The following is a 23,988-nucleotide window of genomic DNA, read 5'->3' as shown; positions in this document are numbered from 1 at the left end:
ATAATCAAAAAGCGGAAAAAGAATAATACTGATTTATAAGGGCGAAGGCCCTCAAGCTATATAGACTAACTGAAACGAGCGAGTTATGTGATAATAACGAGCCTTCAAGTAAAACGGTGCCTAAGGCTTCAAGGGTTCAAGTAAACCTGAGCGAGGTTTTTGGTGTTTTTGAACACAAGCCTCAGACCAGGCGACATTGTGTATGTCTTTCTTCTAGAGCCTCTTGGAGATGCTCGCATACCTGTTTGGGACCCGCGACGCGTATCAACGACCGTCGGAGAGTTCATATTGAAACCATACCGCGCCATTGTCCATCATCTGGGCCAGTACCAGTGGTACGGAAATCTCATCGAGACAAGAGGAGACCGGGGTGTGATGGGTCTACCGCAGCAAGGAAGAGGACTATATCACGACATCGACGATCAATACACGCACCGAACAGGACCCCAAACTCATCACGTCTTCAAAACCAGTGGCCTACTCCAATTGAAAGATACGTCTTTTGTGAACATGGGGTACAAAACTTTCACCTACAAGCAACCGATTCAGCACGCTGGAACGCGCCTCTCTCGGAAGGACTTCAGGAGGTACCGCGATCAAGTCCGGTACGAATCCAACAGAGATGCCTTCCCACGCGACATGGAACCGGCTGCAATGATCAACGAGGCAGGTTTCAATAGCGAGAGAATGCACAGCACCGGAGTCCACACCAACAGGAATGATGTTGGTACCAACAGATTATTGGAGGGCATTCAACGCAGCGCGACACGCCCACCGCAGCGCGCGGGAACGCGCCCCGAGCTTTCGGCAACAAATCAAACTCCGCTGGGAAACAATCGCGGCCAGATCTCAAAGCCGTCAAACAAACAGGACCCTCAACTCTCGCCAGGGGAGAAGCCGCTACCCAATCTCGATGATCCAGATACTCAGCTGAAGTCACCAGCTGTGAACGTCGAACGTCTTACGACTGGTGGGCTGTCTTCCACTGTGCGATCCCGTAAGCGGGCAGACTCCGCTCACGACGTCGGTGCGGAAGTGGATCAAGATCATCTTTCGAAGCGTCAATGCATGGACGATCCGAACGAGTTCTGCAACCCTCGAGCACCCGCACAGGCGAGCAGGGCGCGAGATAACATCTTGTCTGCACAAGACGGTGTGAATGGCTCAGAGATGCCGGTCGTTGCCCTGCCTGGCAAGACTGGTGCCACAGCTGCAATAGCAAAACTTTCTCACACGACAGAAGGTGCAGCTGCATCGGAAACGAACAGAATTTGATGCTCGACGCGATGATTGCTACGACGCGACTGTTTCAAAGGCTCTTTTTGCATTCGGCACTGATCCCAAGAATGTGATGGACATCTGCGCAACGATACCAGTCCAGAGCATGGTCTCCACCTTAGCAAACGCTAGAGGCAGAAGAACTTGTGTGCACAAAACTTTGGATTTGTCTTCATTACGAGTTGTATGGTAGAGTGGGGAAGCACTTTGAAGCCAAGTCGCTTCAACAGAAGCCTTGCGGACTTTGAGCTACGGTCCACGGGTTCACGAGTTCGAACCATGAGGCGGGTGAAGGTCTCTACTCCGCCGAGCTGGAGACATTCTGTCTGGACCAAGTGGCACTGTTGGAAGCCGTCTGACCAAGCTCGCAATGTTCTTTCTTTTCTCGGGGGTTCTCTTGTCTTGCGTGGCTTTGTCTGGATGCGTCTGCTTGATGGCTTTGTTTCTATGGTATTTTCGTAGCATACCTGCGAGCTGCTACAGTTCCCTAATTGTTTGTTTCACCATTTGAGCTAGATCCATGTACCAACCCCGCAGCTCAGCTTCAATGTTCTCAGATTTGCATTCACTTGCCGGGCCGTAGAACGGGAACGGTCCGCTGCGGGTACAAATCACAAACACTCGTGAAGCAACATTCTTCCATGTAAAACATACAATTCATCTTGCACTCCTCATTCTCGTTGTCGCGCAACTCCGGAGCATATATTCCTCGCGCACATAGGCGCCGCTGAACTAGGCACCGCAGCACAGAACGCACCCTCCTCTTCACCATCAGCCGCTCCAAGTGCCACGCGCTTAAGATGGCGGAGCTGTTGTCTGAACAATCCAACGTGCGCAACATGAGTCCCGAAGAACCAAAGGACATGCTGGCCAAGAGCGAGACCCCCGTCGAAGGAGAAAACGGCATGAACGTCGACAAGTCTGGTGCTCCTGGAAAGGCGAAACAAAGCTCTTCCGCCCAGAACGCATCGGCCAACGCTTCTACCGAGGGCATCATCTCGATTGCCAAAGATATCAGCAGGCGGTACTTTTCCGACAAGGAGACTGCTCTCGCCATCCAGAACCTGATGCAAAACCTGCCCAAGATGAATTACAACGAAGCGCAGTCAGTCTACCAAGCAATTCTCAAAGCCGAGAGGGAGAAACGTCGCGAAGCATATCTGGCTTGCGAGTGGTCCGACGATGAAAGCAAGAATCGCCGCAGCCTGCAGCCAAGCTTCATCGTCTATCTCTACACTCCAGAGCCCTGCGGCGACTTTGAGCCTGAGAAGTGGACCCACGAATGGATCCAGACTCCGATGGGAAACTACATGATGAAGCTGCATCGAATTGTCGTACATCGCACACAGCAAGATCGGTGGTGGGGCAACATCATCGAGGAAATAAGCGTCGAAGAACTCAACGATCTGTCAGCGTACGAGAGGAGCGCATACCACAAGATCATCGATGCGAAGACGGGCAGCGCACTACAAGCAGGTGAGAACGACTCGAGTGTGGCGTTCCAGACCGACGGTCCACTCACACTCAACGACCGCTTCTTTCTGAACCTGTCCTGCCGCTCGTTTTCCTACGGCGAGATGATCCAGAACACGGGCACTCGAATGTTGCCAGCGCACTTCCAGCACTTCTGGGACAAGGCCCAGAGCGTGACTTCTGGAGTTGACTACGAGGAGTACGACTACGAGGAGCACGACTACGAGGAGTACGGCTACGAGGATTACGGCATTCAAGCTGAAGATCTGGGTTTCGCAAGGGGCGCGGATGGTAGCTTAATCCTGTCTGTGGGCAAGACCGCAGAGATGAGCATCCCAACCGACGCTCTCAAGACGGAGACGCAGTGCGAGGACCTGGCTCTCCGTGAAAAGAAGAAGGAACTGTCTGCCAGCATTGAAGAGTAGAGTGACACGGTGGCCGGGTCCGCGGTGAAGACGTCAGATGCCGAGCTCGAGCAGCCAAACTAATCGCCACGAGCAGTGTCTACGAAACGAAGCAATCAATCGAAGAGAAGAATGACTTATGTACGAAAACACCGTGCTGCGGCTTGCGGTGGATCCTCTTTGCGCAAATAAGGTCCTTTTGTCGCCAGTCATGGTACAATCAGGCGGGAGAAAGCGACCTGGTGCACGACAACACATCGCAGCGCATTGGAAGAAGAGCCCTCGCGCGGAATAATATGGGCATGACATTGCAAAATGATTCCGCGAGAGGCGCCGCATGGCCCGCATTGTTTGGCATGGAACGCGTGAATTTTGGGCCTGCTTCATCACGATTTGATGGAGACCACACGTAACCTGCGAGGTGGGCATCAGTCGCCGGATGAGAGGAGTTCTATGCTTTGTTTCTTTCATGTTGTTCTCTGTTTCGATCATGCGGAAGGAAAAGTTGCTTTGTTTCATTGGCGTTTTCATACTTGGCAGGAGTTCAGCGCACGATCGTACAGCATGAAGAACGCTTTCCTCATTCAGAACCGAGCTGGCGTTTTCTGAGGCGGTGCCGGCGCTAGGTGTTGGGAGACTAATGTATGTTATCATGCTGTGCAACAATTCAATTCGAGTCCCTTCCCTTGCAGACCATGCTCTCAGTCAACACCCACCAGTCCACTCCGACCCCCTACCTCCGTGGTCTCGCTCGAAATGCACCGCACGACTCGGCCCTCAGTGGCTTGTTGTCTGCAGTCTGAGCAGGAGAATGGACGGAACAACTCCGATGCCCTTCCATATCCCCCCTTCCAACCCCATGACCCTCAACCCTCCTCCTACGAACTTCCCATCTCAACACCAGTCGTCCCCACCGCCTCCGCTCCCGCCGTAGCAACCATAACATCCTGCTCCACACTCCCACCACTAACCCCCACCGCCCCAATCCAATACCCCTGATGATCAAAAATCGGAACCCCACCCCCGAAAGCAATCAGCCCTCCATTCGTCTCCACAATCGACCATAAATCTCCACCTGGCTGCGAGCGGTTGTAGATCCCAGAGGAAGGGAAGAGTCCATTGAAGAGGGTCACGGTCTTGGCCTTTTTGATGGAAATGTCGGCGGAAGCGAGAAAGGCGTTGTCCATGCGGAGGAAGGCGACGAGTTGCGACGAGGGGTCGGCGACGGCGATGTTGTTTGGGACGCTGGCGAGGAGGGTTAGTGGGAGGGTGGGAGGTGGGATAGAGGGGGATGGTACCCGATCTCGTAGGACTTGGCGATGGCGGCGGTTATGACGGCTTGGGCTTGGGTTTCGTTGATGTAGTGTCTGTCCGAGGGTGTGGAGCCCCAGCCATTGGTAAGGGTGCGGTTGACTTGTGCAGAGGCGAGCGCGAGAAGGTAGGCAAGTGGGCCGAAAAGAGAGAGCTTCATTGTTGCGTGGTGTTGTGGCGGGCGGAGAGCTTCGTGTGGACGACAGAGGATCGCGGGAAGCAAAGTAGCAGAGCAGACGACGGAGATCGCAAGAGGAAGAGCACTCGACACTTATTTTGTATTGCCCGACAAGCCTCCCGCATCATACTCGTGTGCATGTACGGTACAACTTGACTGACTTCCCCTCTCAAGTCGACCGCACGGCCGAAGCTCAATCCCATCCTTCTCTCGCACCTGAGTCTGTCGGCTTCGAGCTGCTTGACGCAATCGACCTCCGAGTCAGAATGATCTGACCAGCGCATCTCTTGCATGCTTGACCGCCGACTACTACGACCATTTTGCGATTGCCATCATTCTCAACACTCAACCCGCTCGTCCGACTCACATACCAAAACCAAGCAAAACCAATGCCAGCCACGGCATTCCTCCCACCAAACTCTCACTCGAACTTGATCCCATCCCCAAGAAAAAGAGCTATAGCTCCCACATCAGCCCCTCTCCAATGCCACTGTTCCTGAATCCGGCAAAAGCAAAGAGGAGGGGAAATGTCCAGAAGTAGCCGGCTCTCAAAGCCGTGAGAAGAAAGGAAAGTTTGCGGGGTGCATGTACGTTGGCAATTAGTTGGCAGCAGTCGCGTGCGTCTCGTGTCTGGTAGGCATCCAATCTCAAGGAATTCGGCAGATACCCGCACAGTCAAGCCAGTGAGCACGCCAAAGTCGAGAGTTGTTTTTCGCTTCCGATGTAGCCATTGCTGCCATCCGTGAAGTGGACCACGTTGATTCACCTTGGCATTGTAGGATGGCAGTTGGCAGCACTTGCGTGCATCTCACGTGTGCTCACGCTCTAAAAGGAGGAAAGATCCAACCACAATGTAGCCGGTCGCCGGTCGTCCAAAATCCTCCGTGGTCCGATTCCAGGGTCACCATCTCATCACAGTGTCACCTCCAAACATCGGCGCAGACACCCCTCAAAAACTTCCTCTCATTCCGCTCAAAATACGTACGTATATACACCCGAAAAAAACGCCCATCTGCATCTATGCATCGCACCGAGGTATACCAGAAACACTTTCAACGCCAGAAAACTCCCCTTGCCCATCCCCTCGACAGCCACGTCGATATAATGCTCACTCGATCCCCCCCGAATAATTCATCAACGGCCAAACCTGTCCTCCATGCCCCGACAACGCCGCCTGAGCCATCTCCATACTACTGATGTGATCCGGAACTTTGACCACACCGCCACCATTCACGCCACTCGACAGACTCATCAATCCGCTGGTGTCGTTCATATACCCATTGCCCTGTTGACCTCCGGTCGGCAGCCCGTTTGTGGCGGCGGTCGTGCTGGCCGAGTTCGGTGCGGAAGTCCCATTCGCGTGTAACATGTCGTTCCCGACGACGCTCATCATCATGTGATCTGCGAAATGCCGCCATGCCGCAGGATGGGAGTGGCCATAGCCTTCTGTTCCGCCATTTGCCATGAAGTTATTGGTGGATAAGGCGTCCGTATACGCGGCCATGAAACCGGCGTTGCCGTTTGAAGGTTGAGGTGGTTGAGATCCGTTGTTGTGGGCATTGAGTTGTGCTTCGAGTGAGGCGGGATTGGGTTTGACGTCTTGCTGTTGCTGTTGGTGTTGAGGGTATGTGCCGTCGAAGGACGGATAATGGAAGGTGGGCGGGTAGGATGAGTAGGCAGAGTCGGCGAGGTCGGGATTTGATTGAGATGGTGGTTGGGAGTAGCCGTTGGTGTTGCTGCTGGTGTTGTTAGAGTAGGAGGCATTGTCATATGCTTGAGCGGGCTGGTGAGTGTGCTGTTGAGGCTGTGGCTCTGAGGGGGACTCGGTGGTGGAAGCAACAGCTGCGGAGGCAGTTTTCGCCGCGATGACGCGGGAGAGGTTTCCGAGCGATATCTCGATGATTGATCTGACGGCGACTTGGAGTTGAGGGAGTGCTCCGAGAAGTGCGCCCACTTCAGCAAAGACGGCGAGCCATTGGTCCATGTCTTGACGCAGCCGTGTGAGATCTGAACTGGTGATCGTGTCTCTTCGCTCGGTATAAGCAAAAAGTGTGGTGAAGATGGCCGCGAGGAAGTTGACGGAGGAGTACCACGTAGTATCCAGAGACTTCCGATCCTTGAGTTGTGTAGCGCTGGCCAAAAGGCGAGACGACCAAGTCAGACAGCTGTCAAGATTGGACTGCATCGTCTGCTCCGACATCGATCGACAGAGAGAGGGGTGATGAAGGAGCAATTTCGCCTCTGCCATTCCCATATCGAGGTACAATGCACAAACGCGGTCTTCGTCTTTGGCTTGCGACATGGAAAATTCCACAGGCACCTGGGCTTCCCATTCTGCCAGCTCTTTATCGAGATGTCGCAGGTTGGCGTCGTATTGACCAGTGGACTTGACCGAGTAGATGGACGAGTAGATTTGAATGATGATCCTAACCAGCTTGAAGCCCTCGATGCCAGCCCGGAACGAGCAGATCTTATTCTCCGTGCCATTCTCAGTTCGTACCGTATCGTCTACCGCATCCGGTATCTCGATATCGAAGTCTTCCATGCGAAATGGCATTGGACGCCCCAGCTTACCACTAATGTGGACATGGAGGATGAGCAGGGTCCAGAATGTGCGTTTTCGCATCTCCAAATGGTGTGCATCACGCTGGGATGGGGAAGTTTGCCATGCTTTCGCCGATCGGTGCAGTCCAGACTCCAAAGCCACACCCATTACCATATTCGTGAACATCCATGCTGCACCCGGACGTGGCTGGTTTCGCAGTTGAGAGCAGATGAGTGTTAGTGCTTGGATATCCTCTAGCTTGTGTCCGGTGATTAGATCTGGAATGAACTTGAGCGCATACTGGTAATGGCTCATGGCGTCGTGACGAGCCTGCTCGTTAGAGTTTCGGGAGGAGAATTGGAAGTTGATGATGGCAAGGACCATGTGGACCATGACAGTCTCGGCGTGAGTTGGCTGGTAGTTTTGGTGATGGATGCGATCCAGAAGATCCATGAAGTGAGGCTTGTGGAGAACTGGCGTGAAAGGCGTGACAGAGCGAAAGAACCATTCCGCGTACACCTTGCACTGCTCGTAGGGTGGCATCGTCGGTACGAAGGGTTGTGCTCGACCGAATGCGTGGCTGAGGAACGTCCGATATGACATGGCGGAAGTTAACGGGTCGTGCTCAGAAGGCATGAACTCGGCGAGGTCAATCTTCGTGCCAAACAGCGCGAGAGATGTCCCTTCAATCGGACTCAGCCAGTTGTTCCCACTCTGCACCCCAAGGTAGTTATCCCCAATACATCCCGCGCGAAAGTCCGGCAGCAAGCTCGTCTGCGCACTCCTCTCCTCCGGCGCGGCAGAAGCAGAAGCCGCAGAAGGAGGATATGCGCCATGCTGGTCCGGATTCCACGCTCCATTCTGACCCTGGCCCCAAAATGGTATTGAGGCATTGGTCGGCATGTGTCCATGGCGTATGACCTGAGGAGGCTTCGGCTCGACACCATTCTCTTTCAGTTGCTGCTGCAGCTCGAGGAGGTACATCTTCAGCGAGGCATTCTCATTCTCGATGACCTCGGTATGGCCGCGGGAGGTCGCTCGGCCGGTGATGCGATCGGTCGTTTTGCATTCGCTGTTGTTTTGCAGACAGGGTGAGCAGCCGCCGGGGCGTGCATCGCATCTTATCTTACGTATCTGTGAGGTGTCATACCGTCAGTGAAGTCGTCCGGCGCATGTCGAGAAGACAATGCGACAGCATGCGCGAATCTCACCTTGCACCGGTCGCAAGCTTGCCCTGTTCGCGTCGAACCACCTCCACCACCCTTCTTCTTCCCTCCCGAGGACGATGTGCCATTCGCGCCATTGCTGTGGTTGTTGTAGTCTCCTCCATTCCCGCCATCGTGCTGTAGTTGTCCGTGGTACTGTTGTGTGTAGTCGTGATGCTGCTGCTGCTGATGTTGTTGGTGCTGATCCAGGGCCAGTCGGGCGACCTTGTGCGGCGACTCTCCCCGGTCATCACCATCGTCGCTGCCACCAGGGCGCTTGTTCGAAGATGGCATGTTCCGTGGCTCGGTGTTCGCCGCTTATCGTGGGAAAGATGAGGCTCTCACGCACGGAGGATGCCGTGGAGAGATGCGTGTTTCTGGCCCGACGGAAGCGAGGGAAATGGTCAATGCTGTGACAGGGCCGGGGGAGCGGTCCGCGTGTGTATACGAGGGGGAAGGATCAACGTTGTGGGTGGGAGGGAAGGAATGCATAGACAGCGACATCGACACATCGGGTATTCCATCAGGGTCAACTCTCTCGGTACGGTAGTTCTACCTTATTGCTATGATCCGCGCCTCTTTGCTTCTTCTTCTCCGCAACTCTGCCCACTTCCAACGAACCAAAGTCTTGATCCAATCTACCTCTAGTCGAAAGGAAGTGGTCCAGCCCCACGGGAGCGTCCGTCAATGACTATTCTACCCTCTGATTGGCGTCGCATCGTCCACTCTCCACGACATCTTCACAATCCTCACATTCACACAAGCCCGAAGGGACAACCTCACAATGGAACAACTCCTCCTCCCTCACTTACCAGACTCACACACCCTCCACATCGCCCTGTACACCAACCTCCAAAATGCCGAATTTCTCCATACACAACTCCTCCAAGGCAACACCTCTTTCGAATACGCCTTCCTCGACGCTTCAGTCATAATCTCGCGAACTCACCTCCTCTCTGCTGCGTGGCGGGCAATCAATGACCAGCGAGCGGGGAGGTTGAAAACGAGAAACGTGCATTCAGAAATCGTCTTTGCTTTGTCGGGGAATAATAATGTATGTATCTTGGTCAACGTTCGCAAGGATGCAATAGAGTGTCGGTGCTTGGATACTGATCGAACCTCAGATCGCCGAATCCTTCCGCCGCCACGGCCTCACACCAGCAACAACCTCCCTCTTAGCGATAAAGGTCGCTCCATCAGATCAGCATTCCAGTATTTCCACCCACTTATCCGAGAATATTCAAGGCGACCTTCTGCACTTCACAGACGAGAAACTGGCTGGACTTCGAGACGACGCGCGGATCAAGAAGATCTATCGCATTCCGCAGGCTGTAGGCAAGGATGCGAGTGGGCGGGAGAGCTGGAGGAAGGAAGTGGAAGGTGGGATTGTGGGGAGCATGGTGTTGAAGGGATCTTGAACCGAGGGCAGTGAAGGGCAGAGATTTGTCGCTACCAAGTTTCAGCCGCTTCTTCGCTCGAGGAAGATCTCCGGTTCGTTCCAGCGTCCACCGGGATTGAATCCGCCTGAGCAGCATGAGACCAGTATACTGCTACCCAGAAACTATCTGATGCGCCCGGAACTGGTATCAGCCCGATGGAGTGGAATTTGCCCACTAGGGGTTGGGCGAAGTGATACAGCCGGAGAGCAGATCTACGGCATGCGAACGGATGGACGAGCAGCTGGACATGGAGTTTCCAGGATTTAAGACACTCAAGTTCTATTCTGGTCTCCCACAAACCCGCATCTCGCCCGCGACCGAAATGTAATTCGGTCTTCCCATACCCTCCCTCACGCCCAAGCCCCAATCAAACTCATACAAAACGCCCCGAACCCCACCAATCCCACCGCACCCACCCTCCTCCTCCCCCTCAACACCCTCCAACTCGCATCCGTCAAAAAGTCCTCACTCAACAAATCCACCAGACTCGTATACGTCAACAACCCACTACTCACCGCATTCGTCGTGCCCACCAACACCAATCCAAACGCACTGCTCGGATCGTACAAGTTCCTCGTTCCGATGCCGACTGCCATGCCCAGGGGTGTGGTGCAGCCGTATAGGGCGGCCATGATCCACGGCCGTGGGGATGAAGTGGATGGGGTGGCAGGGGAGGGTGGAGGGATAGAGGCGATACGACTGCCGAGTGCCAAGCCTTCAAAGGTTTGATGGAAGGTTATGGCGATGAGGAGGACGATTTGGTCGTGGCCGGTTGCGACGGCGAGGGCCATGCCGATGAAGAGGGAGTGGAAGAGGATTCCGAGTTCGAGGAGGGTGGCTTGGAGGATGAGTTTTTGACGGGCTTGTTCGGGTGAGGGTTTGTGCAGGGAGGAGGTGAGGGAGTCGGAGCTCGGGCGGATGGCTTCATCGTTGGCTTTGGGCTCGTAGGTGCTGGTTTGGTTGGTCGGGAGGAGGGAGGGACGACGATGGGTACGGCCGGAGCGGGTGCGGCCGAATTGGGGCGTTGTTTGTGCTGCGATGCGAAGGTCAGTATCATGGTTGGAAGGACTGGTCTCGAGAGTATGACATACCTGGAGTGATCTCATCCTCATCGACTTCAGCACTCCTCACATCCCCCACCACCGCCGCTTCCAACGCCCCGACCTCACCCTGACTCGGCCCAGAACAAAGACTCCTCCCAGGACTAAACACCATCTCCACAATCGTAATAACAAACACGGCCGCCAGTGCCACCGCTCCCGCAAACGCCGGATACGTCTCCGTAAAGAACTCCGGCAAGCACGGATCCGTCAAATTTATAAATGCAGTCGGGAAGAGGTGCACAAAAGCAGTGGCGATGAGCACGCCTGTTCCGAAATGTCGGAAAGCGAAGAGGGCGCTGGAGGGGATGCGGAGGAAGGGGACTCGCAGGGCGATGAGAGGGAGGGTGCAGGCGGTAGCCGAGACGGTGAGGATTATGAAGAGGCCGCCGATGTGGAGGGGGAGGTTGTAGGGTTCTGATGGGCGGTTGGAGCCGCAGGTTGGGCGGGGGGTGGACATTCTTGGGTTCGGGGTTGGAGGATTCTGGGGTCTGGACTTTTTTATGTTCTTGACTGAAAGGTTGGAAGATGCTGTGTTTGGCCCAGGCCTCGAGTGTGTTCGTAGGTTTCGCTGGGTCTCTCCATCCGATATTCGATTGTGAGGTGTGATGCTGTTGCTAATCCCTTGCTTATTCGGTCTCCTGTATACACACCCTATTGCAGCGCCGTTCAAGTCAACATAGTCAGAATACTAGTAAGAAGGAAGTGGGAAAGGAAAAAAAAGGCTGCAAACAACAAAAGACGTTGCCAAACCATCATTGTCTTGCGTGGTCCACTCTATTCCCCAGATTCGCAGCCGCGGGAAGCGGACTTGGCGATGTCTTGGTTCTTGGCCGAGCGGCGGGAACCGGAAGCTGGGAAAGAGCCTGTGTCCATGGGAGTCGCATAGGCGATGAATGAGCGTGTGTGTGGACGGTCAATGAGACTGAGCTCCCGCGCTAGATGCTACTGTAGACGATGCGGGCAGGATGGAGGAGCCGCCGGCCTGGTGGTAGACCAACCTATCATCCGTGGAAGCCGGAGGAAGGCGCCAAGAAGAGTCGTCGTTGGTGTAGATCTTTTCGTAGCATGTTCTGACATCAAAACATCGCCGTTGTCGCTGCATCAACTCCGAGGCGACTCGTTCGCGGAGAGAGATGCTGTTGCGTGTCCATGCCACAGAGATATATGGCTCCGCGGCGGTGTTCAAATCGCATCATGGCGACAGGCTTCTTGGGCCATCATGTTGAGTATGAGCGGAATTTGTGTGCTGGTCCGATCGAATAGCGATCAGCAGACGGGTCCTGGTCGAGAAGTGATGTTGTGATGCTCTGGGAACCGGGAAGGATGCCTGGGAAACGTTGTACCGGCGTATTGATCGGGTTATCAAAGCTTCAATCAATATTTGACCAGAACGCTCTGTGAATGTCATTGAACTTAATGGCCCGGCACGAACCTTCCACGAACGACCCGCTTTCGGCAAGCCACGCGCGGCTTTCGCGTTGAACTTTTGAAGGGGGCTTGAATTCAAAAATGGCAATGTACGAAAAGAGCAGTCGGACGAGAATGGCAGCTCCACGGGTATAGACACTGCTGTGTTTGTCGATCTCACTCCATCCGCTGAGGACCTCATTTCGTTCGCTCTGCGCTCCGACAGGACTCACGTTAGGCTCGGATACTACGGAAGGATCTGAACACGAAAGCACTGGTCCTCGAGGAACATCGCATTGCTGTGGACGAGGAAAAGACAGCACTCCCTCCATGGTCTGCGAAGATCTATCATACGAGATGGCCACGCCTAAAGACCGCCTCCGCGACATCGATGACGAACCGGAGATGGATCTCGACGCTCTAGAAGCCGAGTCGCTGCCCTTGCATACTCTCCAAAATGGCTCCCTATCCTCCGCCGCAAACTCCACACCCCCGAAATCTCCCGCACAACATCGCTCGACAGCCTACCTCGACGGCCTCCGTGGTCTAGCCGCTTTTTTCGTCTACTATTATCATCACCTGTCTTGGTTCTACGGTCCCACTGCACCTTTCGTCTGGGGTCTTGGACATGTCGACGCGGAAACTGGACAAGGCGGGTGGTATTTTGTGCAACTCCCCTGGATTAGAATATTCTTTTCGGGAGGAAACCCCGCCGTGGCGATCTTTTTTGTGCTGTCGGGGTATGTGCTGAGTATATCTCCATTTCGGAAATTACATGATGGGAGGAGGAAGGATGTTCTGAACAGCTTGGTGAGCGCTACGGTGAGGAGGCCGTTTCGGTTGTACATTCCCGTCATTGGAGTGAGCTTGGCTTTCGTGCTGGCCATGCATTTACCCTTCGGACTGGCGCCAAAAGTCGGCTGGCCGACGCCGAAGGACTCACTCGCTGCGGAACTGGCAGAGTGGGTGCCGCAGACATTGAGAGTACTCAACCCTTTCGCTCTACTAGGCATTACCAAACCATGGTACATCTACGACCCGCCAGCATACACCATGGCAATCGAGTACGTCGGCTCAATGCTCGTCTTCGCCCTCCTCGCATGCCTCACCTTCATCCGCTCCGCACGCCTCCACGGCCTCATCCTCGTCCTCCTGTGCCTGGCATTCCTCCTCACCTACCACTGGACCTGGGCCATGTTCGCAATGGGAATGTTCCTCGCCCTCAACGACGTGGAAGCCTTCGACTCCACCTTCCTCTCCCGCTTCGGCGCCCGCGCGACCAATACCCTCCACCACATCTCCTTCATCGTCGGCTGGTACCTCCTCTCCCAACCCGCGGGTCCCATGGACGCCGGCAAAATGTCCATGGACACTCCAGGCTGGTACATCCTCACGAACCTCATCCCCTCCATCTACATCGGCACCAACAAAGAATACTGGCGCTGGTGGAACGCCTGGGGCGCGCTGCTGCTCGTCTACTCCGTCCTGCGCATCCGCTGGCTTCAGCGATTCTGCACTTCCCGTCCGCTCGTCTACCTCGGGAGACTGTCGTTCATGTTGTACCTCACGCACACACCGGTGTTGTGGACGTTTGCGGACAGGGTGTATCGGGCGCTGGGCAATGTACCCGCGGAGGGGATGAGCACGTGGTGGGATGGGAGGTTTGAGGTGCCGAATTGGGGACCGCATGGGTTTGGGACGAGGTGGTTTCTGGCGCAGGGGCTGGTGTTGCCGGTGCAGTTTCTGGTGGCGGAGGGGGCGACGAGGGGAATTGATCGGCCTAGTATTGAGGTTGGGAGGTGGATTGTGGGGAGGCTGGGGATTTGAGTCAAGGCTGAAGGGGTTGAAGCGCAGTTTACGAGGGACGGAATGTATGTATTTGAAACTGTACATTGAGGCGTGTTTTTGGCAAGGTGCTTGGTGATCGGATCGAGCAAAAGTCATATTCCAGCCGGGAGTGGGCATGGCCACGAGATGAAGATTCGGGCTGGTAGTAAGCCTTCGTTATTGGTCGTTACGGACGCACTCTTGAATATAAAGTACCACTGTCATCGGCAACACACAAGCAGCAATTGCACGCCACATTGTACAGAGCACCCGAAGTCCTGTGCTGGTACCAACCTGCGAATTTCCTGGCGTAAACAAGTCAACACATGTGGGAGCCTAGCCGGCTGAACAGCCGGCGATCTCACGCTGGCTCCGGCGGGCAATTGGCATTGGAGTCCGCCACAACAGTCCGGCTGCCCAGCGTTGCCGCATTGGCTGCCCGAGTCTCCGCAAGAAGGCTGCGACGTGGTTGATTTGCAAACGAGATTGCCCAAAGCCCCGTCGGGCTGGCATGTGGACGAATCACCGCAGCAGGTCGAGCTCAGACTGCACTGATCACCGTCCTGGATGCAAGATGCAGAGGGCAATGCGCATTTGTAGACCTCGGAGTCACCAACTTGCTTGCAAGCGAACTCGTCGCAGCAGTCCATGCCGCTCGGGCCGATGGTGAAGGGAGCGCACTCGGATCCAATTTTTCCGCAAGTATCCACTGCATTGCTGGCACACATAGCGGTGAGGACGACTGCGTCACAGTTTTCGCCAATCGTGTCCGAAATGGCAAGCGTTTGAAAGCCACGAGCATTGGAACAGTACTGAGCAATGTGGTAGGAACCGTCTTCTTGAGCTTGACAGGCCAGGACTCCAGGATCCGGAGAGTTTGCTGATTTCTTGGTAGCAGTGCATGTCACCAATGAATTGTCATCAGCGGCACCGTCGCTTGCACTCCGAACATTAACGGCTCCTGAAGTTTGGTCCAAGTCGAGAGACCAAAAAAGGTTGCTAGTGTCCTTCACGAAGCCCTCTTGGGTCAAAGTATACCTTGTTGCAGAGCTGAGTTGGGAAGAGTCGACGACTTCGTCTTCGTTTTGGGTAAATTGACCGGGCCCACCAGAGATCTGGATCACCGTCTAGCATGGGACTGATGCAGTTGTGGTGCTTGTTGCCGTTGTTGCTGTTGTTGTCGTTGTAGATTGCTTAGTGGTGGTGGTGGAGGAGAAGGTGGATGACAGGCTTGTCGTAGTGGTCTTCGAGGTAGTCGATCGCCCACTTGAGGTTGTGCTCTTGCTCGATGTCGTCGTGGGGGTCCTTCTTGCAGTGCTAGTAGTGGATGTCAAGCGTGAGGTCGTCGACGTTGCTCTCGTAGTGCTGATCGTCCGACCAGAAGTGGTAGTAGTCTTTGGGATCGGCGTCGTGCACTTCTTGCTTGTGTGGACAGTCGCGGTGCTAGTGAACACGGTCTCGACAGTATACCTCGTCCGTGGATATCCGATGCAGCGGCAGAAAGTCTGCAGCTCGTTCTGGCTTTTCTTCTTGAGCTGATTCCACTTCCATGCATCACCATTGTCGCGGCTCTCAAGCTCGGCATCGGCGTCGGCGTTGGCATCCCTCGCGTAGTACTTCGCTGGCGTTGGGCCGCATTGAGCGGGCTTAGTCGAGGTCACAGTCTTGACCGTCTTGATCGTCTGGCAGACGACCTTGGAAGGGTACTTCTGTTTGCAGTAGTTGACAGCAGGGGCATAGTGTGCAAGACAAGTGTAGTCGGAGTAGGGGCGACTGTTGCAGACGTTCTTCGAAGGAGAGCCTGGCTCAGCGCTAGCAACCCATGAGAGGCTTGCAACCAAGCAGATAAACAGAGTAGAACGCATAGGGAAGATCCGACGTGCTTTGAACGATGAAAGGGAGACCTTCCGCGAGGACGACTCACCTTTTCTTGTACAATCCGAGATGTGCTGGCGTGACCAACTTGGCTGATTTCAAGCCCGGTCCTACCTGCCTCAAGAAGGGAGTGCACGGGAGTCCAGATTGCATCGATCTGAGGCGGCGCAGAAGCGAAAATCTTAAAGCTTCGGGTGTCAGGCCATGAATTTTGGACGCCCAGCGGGAGCGGCTTGAGAACCTTCCAAGCACGCCGCGCCTTCGGCAGTAAGTTCTTTTTGAGCAGCCGACAGCATGAGTCGCAGTGATCTGCTATGCGTGTGCGATAGACTGTGCATCGCCGGTCATTGATGAGCCTGTTTGGCTGTCAGGAAGTGGTGAAAGGCGAAGTTCGCTAGGCATGTCTGCTCCGAGCGTATCTGCGAAGGTCCGGCCACGCAGCGACTGAGTTTGATTGGCCTGTATGTGGCGTCCAGTCCACATATGAGCTGAACTTGCCCTGCGTCGCCACGAGTCTCGTTCACGACCCACTCTGCCCTCGTGTCATTTGGAACATCAGGAGACCGATAGCCACAACACTCGAAAGACCGCGCTGACTTGCCGAGGTAGCAAACAAGGTCTCCGACCAACATTTGCAGCAGCCTGGCGTCTGTCCTGGGTCCAACTCGTGGAGAACGGCCAGACATTAGCTCGAACAGCATCGGTCTGCGAAAGTCGACAACTCTCGACAGGGCAGACAAGCCACTGCGAGGAGAGACGAACAGCGAAGCGGGCGCGGGGCACCGCGGTCCAGACGTTTTTCTGCAGGCAGGCGATAGCGTGTCCACGAAGTTAAACCTGTCCATTTACTCTTTGGAGTTTGGCGTGAACATGAGCACGCGAATGAATCGGTGTTGTCCGGGCGCGAACTCAGCGGTGTCACCGCGAAGGGCAAGGCGAAGCGACCGGCCATTCTGGACACGTATCCCGAGTGGCCATACATGTAGGTCTTGATGCAGGAAGTCGTGTCTGATACTCATCTTGGCCATGAGGTACGAGGAATCGACGGTGTACCTCCGTGATCCCGCTCAAATTGCACCGCATGTGTCTGACTCCGTGGGCCTGGATTGTGCAGTCTGTGCCAGGGAAAGGAAAGATAATTCGAGAAGGATGTGTATCTATAAGTGGAATGAAAGCAACGGCAATGCTTTCGTCCTTCAAGCTCACACTATACCAACCAAGCTACTGGAGTCCGAGTTGCGTGGTGCGGTTTGAGCGGAGGTAGATAGGATGGAGAAGGTCGGAGGGATGAAAATCCTTCTGCTTCTGAGGTCGCAGACTCGCAACGGGAAAGGTCAGCTGACTGAGCCGACCGGGGTGGGCTTTTCCTCCCTTTCCTCGCAGAATTTGACCTCACTCCTCCGTCTTCACAACACTCACCACTAGCAAAGGGACATCCTCTGGCTCCAGGCTGAGTGAAAAATTCTCAAACGCCATGCTATCGGCCTCACCGACGAGGCTGAAAGCCAACGTTGGGCTTAACGGCGACCCCGACTCCGCTCAGCTGAGGACTTTGCGAGTGGCTTGAAGCCTTCAAAAGTCTAACGGTGCCGAGGAAGATTGGAAGCTCCGCCGCTCCATCACCGCCTCTCTCTGGGCGGGCTCGACATCTCCTCTCGCAACCTTTGTGTTCTGGTATAAGCAGCGACTGCACCATTCGCCTTGTCTCTTGATGCATCGTGCTCATGCTGGTGACTGCTGTGCCGCCAGCGAGATTTTCAGGCGGTGTCTAAACTTTGTACCAATGTAAGCGCTCTGCTGCGAGGCTGAGCATGGAGCGGGGCTGGGTGGCATCCTGCAGGAAGCAAGATGAGTACTTGAACAGCAACGTCGCCAGCCTCGCGGTATGCTTGCTTTCTTGCGTATTCAACACAGCCCAGGTTTGCAGAAGAGTCTCCAGCGTTTCGGAACGTCTTCCCTCAAGTCCGCCTCAGCACCAGCCAAATTTCCGTGCTTGCAAGCCCAACATGCATCTCAGCCTACCATTCCTTTTCCTCACCTCCATCCTCCCTCTCATTTCCGCCGACTTCCTAGTCGCCAACGCCACAGCCTGCACCGGCGCCTTTCCCATCAACACCTGCACCCACGGCGTTAAAGTCCTCTCCGGCACAAACAATGCCACAGAATACACCTGCGACCACCTCATCCGCGCTCAAGACAACAATTACCTCAGCGGCGGCACAGCTGGTCCGCATGGCATGAACGTCGTGGCGAAGCAGGGCATTTGCGACTCCGGAAGGTTGGAGTTTGTGAAGGACGGCGTGGGCTATGAAGTCAGGGATGCGAGTGGTGGGCATTTAGGCGACTGTACCTTGACGGATCAATGGAATCGGTCGTGCGATATGTGGATTGGGGTGACGTACTTTGAGTCGATGTACTATTGTACGAGCGGTGTGTGCGGGTGAGAGAGCTGGGACTCTGGAAAACTTGAAGGCTCTGGTCGGGACTTTATGATACACCGAGATTTCACATGCTACATCTGGCAAGTCGATTGTAGAAGGTGGACAGGATGCGCTTTCCAATCTGGATCAGCGAACACCATGCCCGAGCACCAGTCCCGGAACTGCGCCCATCCGGGCTTGCAAGAGATGTCGATGATGTACCAAACACCCTGCTGGAGATGCGGATCTGGCTATCGTGCGCTGGAGTTCAGTCTCAGTGGAGTGGAAGGACGGCCGGCTGGCTGCGGGTGACGGTCCAATGCGGTGTTCGGGATGGTATTGAGACTCCATATCGCCGGGTCAGATTGACAGCCTGGCGCGAGAATGCTTGCGATGCTTCGCGAGAAGGTCGTTGTTGCGCACGCGGAGCTTGCCAAGTTTATGCCTCTTATCGCAATCCCGTCTCTTGTTTCAATAGGCTTTGGTATGCGGCGCTTCATGCGCCTGAATCATCCTCGTGTCAGCCAAACTTTCTCTCTTGTCACTGTCGTCTTCCACGTCTGCTATTTCTCAATGAGGCATGCCCGACTTTCCGTTCCTGCAACGCCATCACGGATACCTCCGAGGTGAATGTGCGTCGAGTCTGAACGCTTTGTGGTCCTTGTAAGGGTCTGGGAGAAGTTCTCGGCGGACTTCGTAATTGGTAGCCGACTGATCGAGGTTGGACGCAGTTTTCGTGGTATCGACAAGCGTGCTTCGAATGCTGCTCGGACAATCTCTGCTCTGGTCTTTTTGACTTGTAGCCAGATCTTGCGTGCTGCCTCCCTCAGCACCTGAGCTTGATACGGAGTTGCTCATGAGATATTGTGGCCGCAGATCCGCGCTTGTTTGCCACCACGGTTCATCCGTGAAGTGAAGTGCAGCTATGTGATTTAATGGTGTCTTGCAGTGACTTGTGGAGCCATCCGACCTTGAGCGTTGACTGAAGGCTTAATGATCGATGTCAAGGTAACAGATCCTGGCCTTCGTTCGGTGTAGCGTGGTGTGTTGGCAGACAGTCGGCGAAACGGAGCGTGAGCATATCTGCTTGGTGAAGTTCTCCTTGCGAAGGATTTTGCTTGCGAGCTGGCGGCGGTCATCGGAGACGTATAGATCGTTAGATCTGCGATATCCCAGGTTAGCAAAGATCGGTTCTCATCACCAGCAGCAGATGAATTTGACATGCCAGCAGAAGTTCTGCGTTGAAGCCATGATCTTGCGGCTTCGGTCTGCGGCCGGAAACCCTCATGTACACATTGGCCGTGATGCTTGCGTTCTTCGACATCTTCGCTGGAGCTGCTACAGATCGACACAATACAGATACTTGCTTGCGTCTCATTGTGAGTGATCCTATTGTCTTCGTGGTGCTGTGACCATTTATAAGCTGCCATGGTGCTTCGAAGCTCAATGACCGCGCTCATCTCGCTTGGCTGGCGAACACGGCTAGGCGTCACAACAACGCCTTTGAACGTCGTGCAGCCACCGAAAGGGCCCGTAATTAACGCATCTATCACGACAGACCAAGGTGATGAGCCACAGTCAGTAGGCACAAGCCCAGTAACAGACAAACACATAACAGCAGAGGTACAGCAAGCCTGAGCAAGGCCAAGACCAACAACAACAACACCACCGACGTCAAGAAAACTCTTCTCCAAGCCCCAGTCTTACGACCGACGACACGATGAAAAGAACACATCACAAGTGATGGAGAAAGCAAAAATTGCGCCCACGAGGTCCCCGAAGGTCCCAAGACGAAGGATCGACACCACGCTGTGCAATGCAGGCCGACCCCAAGGCAACCAGAAAACGTGATCTCCGGAGTGCAAGGCAAGGTAAGTATGAGAAAGAAAGGAAGCAGGTTTGGCAAGGGAAACGCTCAAAGGTCAATCAACGACAACGGGAGCGACAACGGGAGCGGGATGAGGTAAGCTGGTAAGCGTGATGGCGGCGGCGATGGAATGAGGAACGGCGGGAGGGAGAGAGGGAAGGTGTGGCGGTGAGGGTGGGGCTGGTGGAGGCAAGGTTGTTGGGGGGATGAGTTGAGGTCGTTTGAGGGGCTTCTTGCTTTGGTGGTTGGTGTTGTTGAGGTCGATGAGGATGTGTTTGAGTATATCGATCGATTGCCTTCATTCAATGTTTGCAATGAGAGGAGGTAGTTCTGATCTGCTCCTTTGATCGATTGCGATCCCACGCAGCAACGATGCAAACGCCTGGCCAATCGTGGCACATAAGCGAGCTTCCATTCACCTGTCAATGAAGGTCGAGGCACACGAATGACAGTCACATTGAAAAGCATCAAAACTTACCGATTGATCGCTCCAGCGTTGTCAATCAACAGCGGCGTCGTCGGCCGGCCTTCTCCATCATCGAGTAAGTCTCAGCCCTTGAGTGCCATATCGTGCATTCGACCGGGGTGAGCACTTCGGAGGCTGACATTGCTTGACATAGTCCGAATAAGCGCATCTTGACCAGCACATCTCCTCGATAACAACGACATCTCCAGCAACAACTGTAAATTCGTCAGCATATCCCGATTGACGACGTCTGAGACTGACCATTCTGCCATAGTCCCGACCATACGATTCACCATGTCGAACGCAAACCGCCCTCACATCCTCCCAAAGCTCAACTTCAAGAACTTCAAGAACTTCCTGCTCTCGCAGACTGCTGGCAACAGCTCTGCGCAGGAAGCGAACGACAAGCGAATGGAACAGATGTCTGCGGACGAGAAGAAATCTGGTGGAGACGAGGGAAAGGAGGAGGAATGGACTTTGGTCGACTCGGAGAAAGAGAGGATTGCAAAGGAGTTGAAGGCGGAGGCAGAGGTACGGACGGAAAATGCGGTGTTGGATGAGATCGAGGAGAGCTTTGGGCCTACCGTTGGGAAATAGGTTGGAGATGTGAACGCGAGCCGACGCAGGAATGATACTTTTTGACGATGAGCTTGATGATTCGATTCACACGGCTGGATGGAATGAGCCGCCGCTCGATTTGACGACGAGTAGCGTCGCCAGTAGAGTCGAGTGCATGCTGCTGTCAGCGGTCTCCGTGAACGAGGTCTGACGAGAAAGCTCCGCTCGTTCTGTGCATACAGCTTGGCGAAAGAGTCTTCTGTGAGTGGCCGATCAATGAGTCCTTCTCACAAGATGAAAGCAAAACATGTACCGCTCCGGGTAGCGATCAGTCGGTCAGACCATCGATGTTGGCTTCCTTCAGCTCCCGATAGCATGCACGATTGACATAGAAACGAAGGTAAACCACCAGGGACAAGGCGGACTTGTTCTTCCTCATCACGCTTCACAGATGACCGGCGAGGGTAGAGGCTGAGATCTGCTCGGAGTCAGTCCACAAAGTATGGCGGCCATTCGCTCATTGTCGAAACGTACCAGGAACCGGAAAGGACTTGCAACCAGGCGAAGGACACTGCTGCCTGCCGATGTGCCGTCGTGGCTACTATACTGCAGGCCGACCAAGAATCCGCCTTTGAACATTCTCTTTCTCCGCTCAACCTGAGTTGCCGATAGAACTCAATGGCAGTCGGCAAGAACGTGTGAACTTACTCCGAATGCAATTGTCTGCTGCAGAGTCCCAGCAAAGCTTGAAGATCCTTCATGGCTTCGGCATGCGGCCAGCGAAGGTCCCAAACGTCGCTGCGGGACAAGATATTCATCGCTCGTATACACCTGTTATAATTCATGGTATGTTGCACAAGAAGGAGTGAAAGGAAGAGGTCGAAATTGAGTTGTACCGTCAGAAGTACCACGTTCACGCCAGGGGAAGATCTCACTTCCGATCGGCCGAGAACAAGGCTCACACAGCGGTCTTCTCTCCGACAACATCCCTGTCAGGCACGATCGTGCTGTACAATCGTGGCTGCCCGCAGCGGGGTGACACGAGACAACGACTTCGACTTCAATTTCGACTCCTCTTCTCTTCTTCTGCGTCGACTACACCAAGCTCGCTCACCACCACCACCACATGCTCCTCAAATCCTTCCGCCCGGCAATATCGCAATCCTTCATTAGACACACCCGCAACAACTTCTCCACATTCGCAAGCATGGCTTCCAGCAGCAGCACTCCCGCCCGCAAAGCCGCCCTCGCAGTCATCGACATGCAGGAAGACTTCTGCGAACCCAACGGCCCACTCGCCGTCAAAGACGGCCGCAGCGTTGCTCCCATCATCAACAAACTCATGGACCGCCCGGGTTTTGCTCTCAAGATAGGAACTCGAGACTTCCACCCGAGGAACCATGTGTCGTTTGCGAGCAACCACAAAGACATGACGCCGTTCACGTCCAAGCACATGATTCACAATCCGTACAATGAGAAGGAGACGCAGACGACGTGAGTCTTGAAATGTCCATTCGTTCTGGCATATGACTAACGATATTTCACAGTCTCCTCTGGCCCGACCACTGCGTCCAAGGCACTCCCGGCGTCCTCATCCTCCCCGAACTCCACCGCGAAAAACTCACCCACATCGTCAACAAGGGCATGGACCCGCTGCTGGAATCCTACTCCGCCTTCGGCCCACCTTTCCGCCACCCTGAAGTCTCCATGTCCGGCTTGACGGCGATTCTCAAGGAAAACGGCATTACCGACATCTTCGTCGTGGGTCTGGCGTTCGACTTTTGCGTCAAGCATACGGCACTGGATGCGGTCGAGCAGGGATTCAAGGCGTATGTGATTGAGGATGCGACGAGAGCGGTGGACCAGAGTGAGGAGAGTCTGAAGGCGGTGAAGGAGGAGTTGGTGGCGGCTGGAGTGAAGATCGTGGGTTTGGAGTCGGAGGAGTTGCCGTGAGCATGGTATTGTTGGCGGAAGGGGCGAGCGGCTAGATCCAGTCGATCCTCGAGAAGATGGTACCGATAATGGTTCCCAGCATCAAGATTATCGCTGCTGGAGATGGCTCGGAGACGAAGAATGTGATCAGAATCCATGCGATGGTTGCGCAGAAATAGAGCCTGATCCAGAACACGAGTGCCGGGATCGCGAATGGCAGTGCGAATGGCATGGCAGCTGTGCCTGTCGAGAGCTTTTGATACCGGGAAGCGTGTATCTGTTCGTAGGAATGGGTACAAAACGGCTTATTCTACGCTTCGTTGATGTGCGGCGATGTCACCTTCAAAGAGAAGCTGTGTTTATGAAGCCAGCGACTCAGTTTGTTTGCTCTCAAAATGTACATGTCTTTCTCCAGGAACTACCACCATGGTTTGCCGGCAGACTGAGAACATTCGAGCTTCGCCCAGTTGCTCGCAGCTTTATGGCTGGAGGCCATGGCGGATGAATGGCTCAGTTCGAGCAGCACATACATTTTTGATGTCCCAACGCTTTCCTGCCGAACGAGATGCTATCATGCACATTGTCAGCTGTCAATACCATACTTACCACACGCGACTCGTATGGTTCAGCGAATGTATACGCTCGACACAACCTCTCTTGAAAGGTCTTGCTCGACCGTCGCCCGTATCGGGCTATCGCT

The 23,988-nt window shown here is 54.5% G+C and overlaps 10 protein-coding genes across 10 annotated transcripts; 6 read left to right on the top strand and 4 right to left on the bottom strand.

Moving 5' to 3' along the window:
* Positions 1-510: 510 nt before the first annotated feature.
* On the top strand, positions 511-3,176 carry MYCGRDRAFT_88671 (uncharacterized protein; the record flags this gene model as incomplete). The annotated part of the gene is made up of 2 exons (XM_003857717.1): positions 511-1,243; positions 2,029-3,176. 2 exons carry the CDS (start codon positions 511-513, stop codon positions 3,174-3,176), a joined length of 1,881 nt encoding a protein of 626 aa, XP_003857765.1.
* Positions 3,177-4,063: 887 nt separating this feature from the next.
* MYCGRDRAFT_28809 (uncharacterized protein) lies at positions 4,064-4,602 on the bottom strand (the record flags this gene model as incomplete). The annotated part of the gene is made up of 2 exons (XM_003855826.1): positions 4,064-4,400; positions 4,454-4,602. Coding segments are annotated over 2 exons (486 nt in total), but the record flags the coding sequence as incomplete, so codon positions are not given.
* Positions 4,603-6,598: 1,996 nt separating this feature from the next.
* On the bottom strand, positions 6,599-8,436 carry MYCGRDRAFT_21814 (uncharacterized protein; the record flags this gene model as incomplete). Its single annotated transcript, XM_003855825.1, has 2 exons — positions 6,599-8,323; positions 8,401-8,436. Coding segments are annotated over 2 exons (1,761 nt in total), but the record flags the coding sequence as incomplete, so codon positions are not given.
* Positions 8,437-9,137: 701 nt separating this feature from the next.
* On the top strand, positions 9,138-9,812 carry MYCGRDRAFT_64933 (uncharacterized protein; the record flags this gene model as incomplete). Its single annotated transcript, XM_003857718.1, has 2 exons — positions 9,138-9,448; positions 9,519-9,812. The coding sequence occupies 2 exons, from the start codon at positions 9,179-9,181 to the stop codon at positions 9,810-9,812; spliced, it is 564 nt and encodes a 187-aa protein (XP_003857766.1).
* A 371-nt stretch (positions 9,813-10,183) lies between these two features.
* On the bottom strand, positions 10,184-11,393 carry MYCGRDRAFT_88667 (uncharacterized protein; the record flags this gene model as incomplete). The annotated part of the gene is made up of 2 exons (XM_003855824.1): positions 10,184-10,866; positions 10,925-11,393. The coding sequence occupies 2 exons, from the start codon at positions 11,391-11,393 to the stop codon at positions 10,184-10,186; spliced, it is 1,152 nt and encodes a 383-aa protein (XP_003855872.1).
* A 1,355-nt stretch (positions 11,394-12,748) lies between these two features.
* On the top strand, positions 12,749-14,170 carry MYCGRDRAFT_31466 (membrane protein acetyltransferase-like protein; the record flags this gene model as incomplete). Its single annotated transcript, XM_003857719.1, has 1 exon — positions 12,749-14,170. One exon carries the CDS (start codon positions 12,749-12,751, stop codon positions 14,168-14,170), a length of 1,422 nt encoding a protein of 473 aa, XP_003857767.1.
* A 1,194-nt stretch (positions 14,171-15,364) lies between these two features.
* Positions 15,365-16,035, bottom strand: MYCGRDRAFT_88665 (uncharacterized protein; the record flags this gene model as incomplete). The annotated part of the gene is made up of 2 exons (XM_003855823.1): positions 15,365-15,487; positions 15,625-16,035. 2 exons carry the CDS (start codon positions 16,033-16,035, stop codon positions 15,365-15,367), a joined length of 534 nt encoding a protein of 177 aa, XP_003855871.1.
* Positions 16,036-18,051: 2,016 nt separating this feature from the next.
* Positions 18,052-18,489, top strand: MYCGRDRAFT_88664 (uncharacterized protein; the record flags this gene model as incomplete). Its single annotated transcript, XM_003857720.1, has 1 exon — positions 18,052-18,489. The coding sequence occupies one exon, from the start codon at positions 18,052-18,054 to the stop codon at positions 18,487-18,489; it is 438 nt and encodes a 145-aa protein (XP_003857768.1).
* A 2,603-nt stretch (positions 18,490-21,092) lies between these two features.
* On the top strand, positions 21,093-21,395 carry MYCGRDRAFT_88663 (uncharacterized protein; the record flags this gene model as incomplete). The annotated part of the gene is made up of 1 exon (XM_003857721.1): positions 21,093-21,395. The coding sequence occupies one exon, from the start codon at positions 21,093-21,095 to the stop codon at positions 21,393-21,395; it is 303 nt and encodes a 100-aa protein (XP_003857769.1).
* A 463-nt stretch (positions 21,396-21,858) lies between these two features.
* On the top strand, positions 21,859-23,309 carry MYCGRDRAFT_98153 (uncharacterized protein; the record flags this gene model as incomplete). The annotated part of the gene is made up of 3 exons (XM_003857722.1): positions 21,859-21,886; positions 22,598-22,850; positions 22,904-23,309. The coding sequence occupies 3 exons, from the start codon at positions 21,859-21,861 to the stop codon at positions 23,307-23,309; spliced, it is 687 nt and encodes a 228-aa protein (XP_003857770.1).
* Between the last annotated feature and the right edge of the window lie 679 nt (positions 23,310-23,988).

The sequence above is a fragment of the Zymoseptoria tritici genome, chromosome 1, assembly GCF_000219625.1.
Source record: "Zymoseptoria tritici IPO323 chromosome 1, whole genome shotgun sequence".
NCBI classification, from domain to species: Eukaryota; Fungi; Ascomycota; class Dothideomycetes; order Mycosphaerellales; family Mycosphaerellaceae; genus Zymoseptoria; species Zymoseptoria tritici.
The sequence above is the reverse complement of the archived record's forward strand: the minus strand, read 5'-3'. Positions and strand labels throughout refer to the sequence as shown.